This window comes from Symsagittifera roscoffensis, chromosome 2, assembly GCF_963678635.1.
Source record: "Symsagittifera roscoffensis chromosome 2, txSymRosc1.1, whole genome shotgun sequence".
Lineage (NCBI taxonomy): Eukaryota > Metazoa > Xenacoelomorpha > Acoela > Convolutidae > Symsagittifera > Symsagittifera roscoffensis.
The window spans coordinates 68818209-68830076 of record NC_087063.1 but is presented as its reverse complement, the minus strand read 5'-3'; the positions used below and the strand labels follow the sequence as shown (position 1 = coordinate 68830076).

The window sequence follows — 11868 nt, the reverse complement described above, 5'->3', positions numbered from 1 at the left end:
AATTTGTTTTTTACATCAGTTGTAATTTTACCTATTCGATTCGTTAAAATTTTTTTTTTGTCTGTTTATTTTGACTTAGTGGGTTTCGGCTTGTTTTATGGAGTCTACTTAGAGATACTACCAGGAGTCTACTTAGTGGCAACTTTTTGCAGCATTTGATGGTCCAGAAAAGTTTTGTATGCGTGTATGTTCTGAGAAGAAATGGTAGTTTTCTTATGAAATTTTCAAATTTGTTTGCGGCATGGGCTTCTGCTGAATTTTTTTTTGATTTGTTACGGCTGTTTATTTTTTTCCGACTTTAATTTTGCATCATTTTGTCCTGGCATGCTTTTTTTTTCAAAATTTTTCATTCATTTTGATTGATTGGCTGTACGTATAGTTATAAAACATCGATTTTACTTTTTTTCTGATGATTTTTCGGCTTTAGATTTAGCTCTGAGTTTAGCTTCCGAATTGTGTATACCACCTGAATTTTAGTACCTGTATGATTTTTGTGGATACTATTTGAGCAGTACAGCCATGTTTTCCATTAAAACTTGACGTAAAATTTTGGTTAAATTTCAGCTAATTGGCTGTCGGTTGTAGTTCTGTGCGCTTGCTTGCCTAATTTTGCTTGTTTCGTACAAATTTCCGATATTTTTCTTGAGAATGTTAAAAGTTCAACCTCTAATTTAAATTTGCGAATGCATTTGCGAACTTATTAGTTCAACCTCTAAATTTGCGAACTTATTTTAAACAAAAAAAAAATTTTGTTTCTTGTTGTTTCTCTTACGCTTACAACTTCCGAAGTCCGCTTTGATAGGTTTTGAGTGCCTTGCTCATTTAATTTTTTATTTGTTAAATTGCAACTTTGCGAAGCTTAGCTTCACTTTTGTGTGTACATTTTTCAGAACAAGTTCTCAAAAGTGTTTTCCATTGCTTCGGCTTGATTCTAATTTTCTTTTCAGTTCGTTTTTCAAACTATACTGAAGCTCAAACTACGCTCTCAAATAATGCTTTCCTCGTTTTTTACACATTCCAAGCGAAGTGTAATACTGTAATATTATCTTCGTTTTTTCCAGCCTAAGTCGTAAGTGTTCGTACTTTTTTTGGTGGTACTTTTGAAGCAGGCTGATTTGGCAGTTTACTTCATCAAACGGACCGTAAAATGCTTTTTTTGATACATCAGTACGGTAAAAACTATTTAACATAAATTTCCCAGCTTTATCATTTCGCTAAATTTTTGAAATGCATAATTGGTACACAATTCCGCTTCATACTTTCCAGTTTTTTACATGCAAATTAAGTGTGGTTGTCTTCATCTGATATTTAGTGGCGTGTTAGCTGCATAGCCGTGGCAAAACAGTGCTGCTTCAAATTATACGGAAAAAACAAACAAAGCTTGTATTTTTGAAAGCGTTTTAAAATTGGGTTAAGTTAAGACAAAAAGTGAATCGCACAAAGTTGCTTAGAATTTCACGAGAGTTAATATGGTAGATTTTTTCTCTTAAGCACTCAGCCAAATTTTTACTCTAAAACTGGGAAATTTCGGTTTTTTAATTAATCAAAAATTACGCTGAAACTATTTTGTTAAAAGATGAGAAAATTATTTCACAAGGAGTCTTTTACACAGCTCAACAAAACTCTAGAAGGGTTCAATATTCACCAACCTGTTTACGAGAAAATATTTTTTTCTGATAGTTTAGATTAATAGTAAAGCAATGAGATTTAACCCGTTGGGGTCACTTTGTTGGGCTGTGTAAGAGGCTTCTGGTAGTATAATTTTCTCATCTATTAACAAAGTAGTTTGAGCGTAATTCTCGACTAAAAAAAGACAAAATGACCCATATTTGTGGTAAAACTTGGTTGAGAATTTCGGAAATAAAATTGCACCATAAAAATTTTGGTTAAGTTCTAAGCAACTCTTTTTCTCTTCATTTTTTGTCTAATCTTAGCCCAATTTGAAAAAAGCGTTTGAAAATTCAAATTTTGTCCGGATAAGTTAAGTCAGCCCTATATTACCATTTTTAGCTGCCCGCTTGGTGGGTTGCGTTACGAACCGTTCAAGGGATCTCGCCGCAGATGCAAAAAAAGAGACCTTCAATCTGAGAATCGGAGGGTGGAATCTGACAGATAGCAAAATTTTATTATTCAAAGCTTATTTTTACTTTTTATGATAATTTTTTTTTGTAGTTTCGTTTTGTCGTTTCATCTTTTGCTTTTGCCCCTGAAAATGATTGTATTCTAAAAAATCACCTATATATCAGATTTTCTCGAAAAGGGTTAATTTTTCGATCTTTGCACCTACCTTCAAACATGAGCTAAATACGCTCTATTTGGCTCTACAAAGTAAATTAGGGAAAAAAGGCAAAACGAAGGTAATTTCAATGAAAATTTTTTGTTCCAAAAGTTTTCTCGCTTTCTTCCTCAATTTTTTTGATCAATAAAACAACGCGACAACTTACTCCGAATTGTTTTTGTATACTTATTTCCAAATTGGCGTACTTCTATAGTTAACAAGGCTAATAGTCAAAATGATTCCAACTTACTTCGAACATTTGATTTGTTAAAAGGATAAAGTCTAGTTGGTTGAACAAGGAAGTAAATTACGGTTTCTAATTAATAAAATACTTCTCAATCTAAGTTTTCAAAAAGAGGTTCGTGTCATCAAAAACTGCAATCATAAAGGATTCCTGAAAGAATGAGCAAACGAAATTGCCGGAATGCTGTTTGCCGGGTCTCAGATGTTGAAATACCTGCGCATATATCGTACATGACGCTTGTATATAAAGGTTGAAAACAAGAGTATTTATCATTCCTATTGTTGAAAACTGCAATGCCGATAATTTTTCTTGCGTCGTTTGTGAATTGATATTTGGGGATGCAATGTTTGTATGCAGGACTCAACCCACTCACTAACCATAGAATTGAAGCAAAAAAACCACATCAAATCCAAAGTTTTGAATTAAATCTACTCTGAGACTCAATTGCAAAGAAAAAAAGGTCGGCTAATATTTAAACTGTTTATTCTAAAATTTAACTGTTGCTCCTAAACTTGTCAATCCACTCTCCATTCCATATAAGACCTGCTTATATGAAATAGAAAGAGTTCCTAAGTTTTGGCCTCTATTTGTTACAGTTTTTTTTTATGTCACAAACAAAAAAAAACTTGAATTTTTTGAGCTTTCAAAGCAAATTATAAAGCTATTCAAGTTTATTACATTCAGGTTCACCGCTATGTTTTCAAAACCTTTTCTCTAGCTATATTAGTTGAAAGCAAGAAAATTTTTTTATTTTCTCTTTCTCTGCTCAGTTTTCTTTTCTGTTTTCGCACATAATTAAACACCATTAAGGACACGATTGAAGCAAAAACTACGATGCCTCCAAAGACTCAATTGTAGTAAAAGTACTGCAGTAAATTGTACTTTGCAGACTCATTTGGAAAGAAGATAAGGTCTGTTAATATTAAAACTGACACTTTTACAGTCAAAATCAACACAAAAATTGTTGATTTTTTGATATTGACTTGTAAAATTTGTTTTTTGGCATGATAACGAGTTGCGACCGATAAAGGCTCAAGGTTTGTTCGTCTACTGATTTTTGGGAGAAGCACGTAATTTAAACTTGAATATAGAAGGCCACAAAAAAGGCAAACGGATCCATAAGTAATCGAGTTTCAGTACATTGTTCAATTTTCGCCAAACTCTGGATTTCACACTTGGTGGTTGAATCATACGAATAGCCCCAAATAAAGCACTGATACACAGTGCGAAATCAATAGGTAGAAAATGAAGAAAAATCATTCAGACCGAATTGATCGCTCTGCATACCAAAACGGTGTCCCATTTTTTCAGGAAATCCTGACTCAAATTACATTTTGTCAAATGTTGGATTGCGTTGAAAATAGAAATCAAGGTTACGCCACGATGTATTAAATAGACAGAGGGTGAAATCTTTGAACTCTGAAACGATAAATGTTTAAACTTTAAACTATAACATTAAAATTTTCATGCAAAGTTTCTTTTAATTTACGTTCTCATTAGATGCAAGTATTTTTTTCGCTTTATAAGTTCTTTTTCGCTTTTAATAAGTTCTTGTTCAGATTTTAAAGACAGCTGCTTATTAGATGAACAATTTGAACAGTAAAGCTTTCTGAGGGCAACCGCCTAGCGGTCTGTGTGTAGGTATGAGTAGGTAAGGTTACTACCTTCTTTCACGAAGGCTAATGGATTGCTATTGGGTGTACAGCAATTTTTTACCGCAAAAAATATCTTTGAAGATTTTGCTACATAATTTATCTTTAAAGGAGGTGATCTTGCAAGCCCTGCTAGATAATCTTCTTTGAACGACTAAAATATAACATATTATCGGGAATTCGACCCCCTCATCAATCAAAGGGTCCGCCTTTTGGTATTAATTTTTGCCATCCATTTTAGGTCGACCAACTCTTACATTTTTGCTTATTTATTCTAATATTGAACTGGAGTTCGCGCTAAAAAAACGCAATTTTTGTGTTACAAATTTTCCAAAAAAAAGCACAAAAACGGCATTTTGAACTACTTTTTTTCAAAAGTTGGCCTAAAACGGTGCTTAAAATTTTGATAAAGTATAGTAAATATAGCTTTCGGAAAGTCAATTCGAGCGGCTTAAAAAACGCCTACAAATTTTTGAAAACGTTTTGAAAATCCATCCCCTCTCGAGAAAATCATAGATCCGCCCCTGGATACTAGTACTTGCTTTCGAAGTCATGCAGCATTCCAAGCCTTCGAGATATGATCGAACTTATTATGGTTGAGTCATGGTCTAACTTAGCGGAGGGGGTTTGTTTTTTTGCTCTTTTTTTTTCTTCATTTTTTTCTGTTTGATCTCCCTAAATCCTCAATTGTTTATGAGAATGTTTCTTCTAACAATTGTTTTGTCCTGGTGATGGTTTCTCTGACGTATGTCCTTACTCGTGCGTCATTCTATTGATTTAGTAATAAAAAGAGAACAATGAGTGGCATTGTTCGGGTCAGAAAGACTCTTTTTGGTCATTTGCTGGCGTCGCTTCCCATGAGATTAGTCTGATCCGGTGCTCTTGAAGGGGATAGGAACAAGTGTATGGCTGTCAATAGAAACCTCAATCAAACCTGCTTTGATCATAATCTGAGCTTAATTAACGAACGTAACTACACAACCTGACGTTTAGTTGACCACACAACTACGATGCAAACACTACTCTTCTCAGGTAACGAAAATCAAAAAACTTTTTCAAAAAAACTAAACTAATCAAGCTATAAGGTTCCGTAAAAGGAAAACCAAAATACATTGGCTAATTAAACAATCCGGACAAAATTAACAAAATTTGAAATTTCAAACGCGTTTTTCTCAAATTGGGTTGAGTTTAGACAAAAAGTTATGAGGAAAAAAAGTTGCTGAGAATTTTAGCTAAATTGTTTTGGTGCAATTTAACCAAATTTGAGCCCAAAATTTTGCGCAGAAACCAATCTGGATTCTTTCCTTAGGCAATCAAAAGTTACCTCAGAACCACCGGAGCACTTAATGAAAAAACTATAATGAATTCAGCTTCTTATGTAGGCCAACAAAATTTAAGAAGGCAAGAAGAGTGTTATTTTTTAAGTTTTGTTTTAATTTTTTTAATAGCTAGAAAGGATCAATTTTATTATGAAAAATGGCAATCTTTTTATTTGAACACAATTTTAAAGCAGACGTTTTGCCCATATTTTTAGATTTTGTTTTCTTCTTAAATTTTGTTCAGCTACATAGGAGTCTCACTTTGATACAGTTTTCAGTCATTGATCCGCTAGTTCAGGCGTTACTTTTGATTGTCTAAATTTCAGGGGCAAAATTCGGGCTGGAAATTATATTACTCTTTCTTAATTCTACAAAAATTTTGAGCAACTTTGTTAGACAATCTCTAGACAATTGATCTTTCACTTGGTTTTAGTTTTTGATCAGTTTCTTTTAACTTTGTATCAAAACATTTTTCGTCTCAATTTTTGTTTATTTTTTTGCCTCATTATTTTTTTAGGTGCTCATAAGTTAGTTGTTTTTGCCTGCAACTCGCAAGCAATATCAAATGAGAAAAAAGTTTCAAGTGAACAACTTGTCTTCGAAACAAAATCATTTTATCAACCTGAATGGATACTGTAAAACAGGAAATTTTAATTCTGTTAAATTCCACATCTTTGGCCCGTTTGGCTTAACAGTAATGTCTATGCTCGGTACGAAAAAAGAGTGAAATCTAATTTGGTCAATATCTGTTTTATAGTAACTTCAGAAATTTGTAGACATTTTCAAATCTTTTTCCAAACTGTTTTTTTTTATTTAACAGCTTTTGGCTCATATTCTGTCCGCTAGTTTGTAACATCCAATTGATTTGCTTCTTCACCTTCCTTCACCTTTGCCTTCACATTATTTCAAAAATTATGCAATGATAAATCTATAATGCTAACAAATTCAAAAATATTATTAATTGTGAATGTGATGATTTCAACAATTTTTTAATTTGAAAGACATTTAGCATACTTTCGAGGAAATTATTCTGCTTATTTTTGTTGTCTGAGCAATTACAGGCTAATTTTTTTTGAGATGAATTGTTTTCAATGTAAATAAAATAAATTTTTTCATGTAATTTTGAACTTACAATTTCTGATTTTGCTTATTTTCTTTTATTCTCATTAGCAAAATCAATCATTTCAATTGGTTTCAGCTCATAATATATAGGCTGATTCCCCTGATTGAACTGCTTTTCTTTCGAATAAAATAAAATGAATGAATTTTCGTTGATCATATTTTTCAAGCTCTTTTCGTCTAATTAGCGGCTGCCGTCTCTTTTTCTTTTTCACGAGCTTGCAATGTCAAATTTGAATAACATTGCAAATAATGCGAAAATCCCCGTAGCCAATCACGACTCATTACTAAAACTTATGATAAATTGTAAAGCTGAAATTATTCATAGTTTCAGCGAGAGAAAGTATAATACAGCTTAGAATTCAGTTAACCTTTTCTCTCCTCTTACGTCGCAAGAATACCAGTATACGATAGATCTATTGAGACTAAGAGATATAAGATTAGGATTGGTATTAGACTAAAAAGTTGCACGAATCTGTCCGGCAGGAAATAAGATAGAATGACCAACAGACGGTGCACCCTATCCAAAGTTATTCTATGAGAAGGCCACCCGGACCTAAGCTCACTGAGGAGGAACTTTGTCTTCGGTTGTTTCAAATTTCTTGCCTTTTTTCGTTTCTTCTTTTTTTCACAAAATCAGGTACCCTAAATAATCATTAGAATGGATCGATTGATCATATATCATATAAAAACTATAAATTTATATCATTTATCATGTAGAAGTTTGTAAAAGCTTATCATTTTTATCATGTCAAATTTTGAGAAAATCCGATTCTAGATATGGATTTGGGCGAGCAGGTTTATGATAGGGAAAATAACTTTCATTTAAGCCAGGAACATTTGTTTTTAGTCCAGTTATTTTCGGAGTTAAGTTTTCAACTGTGTAGGATTCCAGAGTTTTGTTTCGGTTTTTAAAATGTAAATTTTGTTTAACACCAATTTAAATTGTTTTCGTAAACACAAAATATATCTATACCATCAAAAGTCAAAATTTTTTCGCAAAGGCTCGAAAGCTGTCAGTATAACCAATATGAAATATTTATGGCAAGCTGGCTATGTTAACAACTTTCTGAAATAAACCTCTGTGGTTTGTTTTGGTTCTCGCTGGCGTTAAAATATTTTTAGACCTACAACGAACAGTCTCAAGTTGGCTTCTCTCTGCTAAAAATTTTAGACTGCAATCAGAAAGAAGTTCTAGTTCTTCTAATTGTCGAAGAATGAAGAATGTGACCGAATAGTTAGGCTTTTTTATTCAGATCATAATTAAGTTTTCAGTGAACTATTTTTAAAAGAATTTTAAAATAAGTTTTATGGATGTTTCGAAATCAAAACAAGACAACAACTTCGCCGGTGATTATGTTTCGTGGTGTTAAAAGATTTGAAGACTATCAATTTTGGCCAAATCGAGATAGTTTGGCCAATTCGAGATAGATAGTCCGCAAGCATGTTCCAGCTTTATATTAAAACGTAGCAAATGCAGCGAATTAATTCGGCTCAGAAATCATTCAAAATTTATTAAGGCACGCTAATTATCGCATTAAGGCACTCATCCATATATTGCGTGGTTTGTACAATTTGTATTCCAATTTTTTTGAAAAGTTTCTCACTAATTTGGGAAAAAGTTCACCGGAGGAAACTTAAAGTACAGTCGGAAGATTCGGGGACTCGCCATGACACAGGCAGTTTTCTTGTTTTTTTAGTGACAGAAAATAGATGAATTTTCAAATTTAAAGCCCCTTTTTTAGGCTAAAAAGCAAATTAAAATGTGAGTTACTTTTTAGTCTATTCCATTGAATGGCTCCATATGTCGTGAAATTACAAAAAATGGTCCTCAATTTGATTTTACACTAGAGAATAGGGTAGCATAACCAGTGTTGTTTTGATCATCGGTTTGCCGAATTATTCCCCTTTGTTTTGTATAAAGACCATTTCAAAAACTAATGCATTAATTTTTTTGCTGCACTGACCTAATTAAACTACTTTGAAATGAACAGTTTTGACCCTCCATGGATATCTTCCAGGACTCGAGGTAAAGCAGCTCAATAGAATTAATCATGGTAGTAATAAATTAAGGGGGAAGGAGGACGCCCCTTCCCTCAGGAGTTCGATTCCATTGTGGTTTTCTAAAAAGTATTAACAGCCAATTTTCATATATGTTTAAAGTAATACCCGGTTGAAAAACACAATTTTTGGTCAAAACTTTAAAAACATACCAAAAATGCATGTTAGGGGGGGGGGGGGTTGAGGAAAAAGAGCTTGTCTCTTTCATCGAACTAATGATTAGCTCAGAGGCAGTCCAAAACTCATGAGACATTCTTAAATACCTTTCCTAAACGAAACATTTCCGAAATTAATTAGTCTTATAACAAGTCTTGTTACCTGAACTCATTCTTGCTTTCTAGGAAATACACGCTTCCTTCTGGTTGCAATGATGGCCATTGTGATTGGCGTTTCTATGTGTGTTCCAATGGATGAGACACAACTAGTAGTCTCGAAAGAGAGTTGCAACCCCAAACTTCCCCTCCTCTTCTGCAACGTGAGTTTTGGGTTACAAGATCTGGCTCTCTCAAGCCTCCCCCTCCCACTCACCCCCTTTGGTGCAGGGACTATTTTCCAGAATTGGAGGAACTAAATATGGGTGTGTTTTGGGGGAATCTTCATGGTGGATGGACGGAAGGATGGAAATTTAGTATAAGCCAATTAGAACTCTTCTGATATTCCAACCTGAGAACTCGAAAATCTCAAAAAAAAACAAATTCCAGTTTTTCTGAGAATACTCCAGTTTTTTTTGGAAATTTGGTGAGAACATTTTTGTTTTTAGCAAAAACGGAGTGGTTTTGGTCCGTTTTCATGGGACTTGAAGGAAGCGGAGGTTCGCAAGCCCCAAAGAGATTTATATCATTTGAGGAACCCGTTTCTACCCTTCAGACTAGGACAGAGAAGGGAGGCCCAAATGGGACAAAACGATCAGCAGATTACGATGCCATATTACTGATCGAAAGAGAGCATTTGAAATAAAATACATCCTCAATCCATCGTAACTAGATGTGGAGTTCCAATCAAATACACGAAAACAAACACAAAAGAATTCGTTGCGGTACTTTAGTCGTCAATTATCAAGTTTCTGATGTTAAGCAGAAGGCAGTAAAGTTAGCCTCATTGTGAAAACAAGTTTTGTCGGATGTTTGCAACTGAGCTTCTATATTAAAATTGTACAATTTGATCTAGTCTATTTCACGAGCATAGCGATACGAAAACGTTTCATATGAACTAGTGGTGTAACTTTTGTCTTCAAATGAAATCGATTCGCCGTCAATTCTTTGACTGCTGAACTCGACAGATCTGAACCGAAACAAAGCTCTAAAAATGAACAAAAAAATGTCAACCGAGCCCAAAGCCACTAGCTGAACCACTATATAAAAAAACGTGGCTGATTTTCTGTTATACTTGAGACTTTTGCATGAAAAAGTGTTGCACTCGCGTTGTAGTGGTAAAAATGATTATTTGTTCTCTAATATCTTGAATTATAAATTTAAACTGAGCAGTTGATGGACGCTCGCTCTTTCATTAAAAAATTTCATTTAACATTTTTTATTAACATTAAAAAAGTTACAACTGGCAAAATTTTGCTATTTCGCGGGAATAAAGAGTGTAAAAAAATCCTCATAATTCATGAATTTTGTTAGCCAAAACTGTATTTGCGTTCATAGACATTTGAATTCACTGCTAAGCTTTTAAATAACTTTTTGAAAGCAAGATTTCACAGAATGGAAAAAAAATTTGGTTGCCTATTTTTACGCGATATCAAGTACAATACACATATATTGTAATGCATCGCGTTATATATCAAATCGAAGCCATTTAGTCATGATTTTGATTTCAATCCACACAGTTTTGAAAAAATTTGGAATTCAGACTGATTAGGTAGGCTCAGGCGCCGCTCTAGCATTTTTGTAGAAAAAGGTGGAATTAAAAAAAATTTAAATCATTAAATCAAGTTTCAACAGAAAAATTGAGCAAACGTATCCACAAGTGAGTCTGTGACAAATCTGTCTATTGGCGACAAATCTGTATATAATATCCAGTACGTTTATTTCTACTTCTCAGTGGATATACATAAAAAAACTTGATAAGGAATCTTCCATTATATTATATCGTGGTCTTTTTGCAGCAGTTTCATAAAGGAGCGTTCGTCAGTGAAAACGGTCACTTGAAATTTAGCTCCAATTTGCACCGGTGATGTTTTTCGCTGTAAATGGGGAAGCGCCGGATATTCCTCCATACTTTGATCTGCTCCCAAAGTCACTATCTGATAGCACGTTCCGACTTTGTTCTGAAGTTGAGTATGATTTTATTCGCCAAGTATGGAAATTGACCGAGCAATTATAATTCGAATAGCGTAAAGTTTTTTTTAAGTAGAGCGATTTTTAATAATTGCGATAAAGCTGCGAATAGAATTTAAAAAAAAAACAAGAATTTTAAAGCACAAATGTGTGGTCTTTTTTTTGGTTGTTAGTTTTAAGTCAAGCTTTCAGAAAGTTTTCCTGCAGTTTGATTTTGTTATTCAGTATTTTGATACGTGTTTCACTGCTTGGGGTAGATATGTTATTAACCTGAAGAATGTTAATTCTCCGAAAAGATATCACTTATAACCAGAAAGATGAAAATTTTAATCTCCAAAGATTCTTTATGTACTGTCGAATCTAAACAAATAAAGCTAATGGTAGCTGTCTAAGTAGCAGTGAAAGTTCTGATCGTAATTTATGATCGGACACGCTTTTAGAAAAAAAAATTTTATATGATTTTTTAATTGATTGTGTTTGTGATATATTGTAAAGTCTTAAACGTTTGTTTTTACACAAGCATAGCTTGTGCTATAGTATGATTTATCTTTTTTTCCCGACCTAAGTCGCGAATATTGTTGTGATGCAATTGTTGCAACACAATGTGTTCATTTTAAAAGTGTTGATTGTGATCCAGCTATTAAGTACAGCCAATGCTAAGGATATTAACACAGATTATTATATTACAAATAGCACTTTAGCTTCAAGATATCATGGATCTGTAGCGTAGAGGTAGCGAAGGAGACCATCAACAAAATGAGAGAATTCAATCCTGCGCAGGGTCAGATATTTTTATTGAGCTTTTTCGTATAATAGTTAAAATGTGTCCGCTCTATAAATTGAGGCATGTTAATTGGTAATTTTTTTTTCAATTTTAAAATTGACTGGTACTCCTAATACGTCATAATTGGCT

General features: G+C 33.4%; 2 protein-coding genes across 2 annotated transcripts in view; both read left to right on the top strand.

The window, feature by feature from the left end:
• LOC134840310 (ubiquitin-conjugating enzyme E2 A) overlaps positions 1-11868 on the top strand; it is a 311529-nt gene that overhangs the window by 62605 nt on the left and 237056 nt on the right. The window lies entirely within an intron of this gene.
• On the top strand, positions 5034-9839 carry LOC134840321 (uncharacterized). The gene is made up of 3 exons (XM_063856082.1): positions 5034-5206; positions 9015-9148; positions 9434-9839. Exons 1-3 carry the CDS (start codon positions 5185-5187, stop codon positions 9605-9607), a joined length of 330 nt encoding a protein of 109 aa, XP_063712152.1. The 5' UTR covers positions 5034-5184; the 3' UTR covers positions 9608-9839.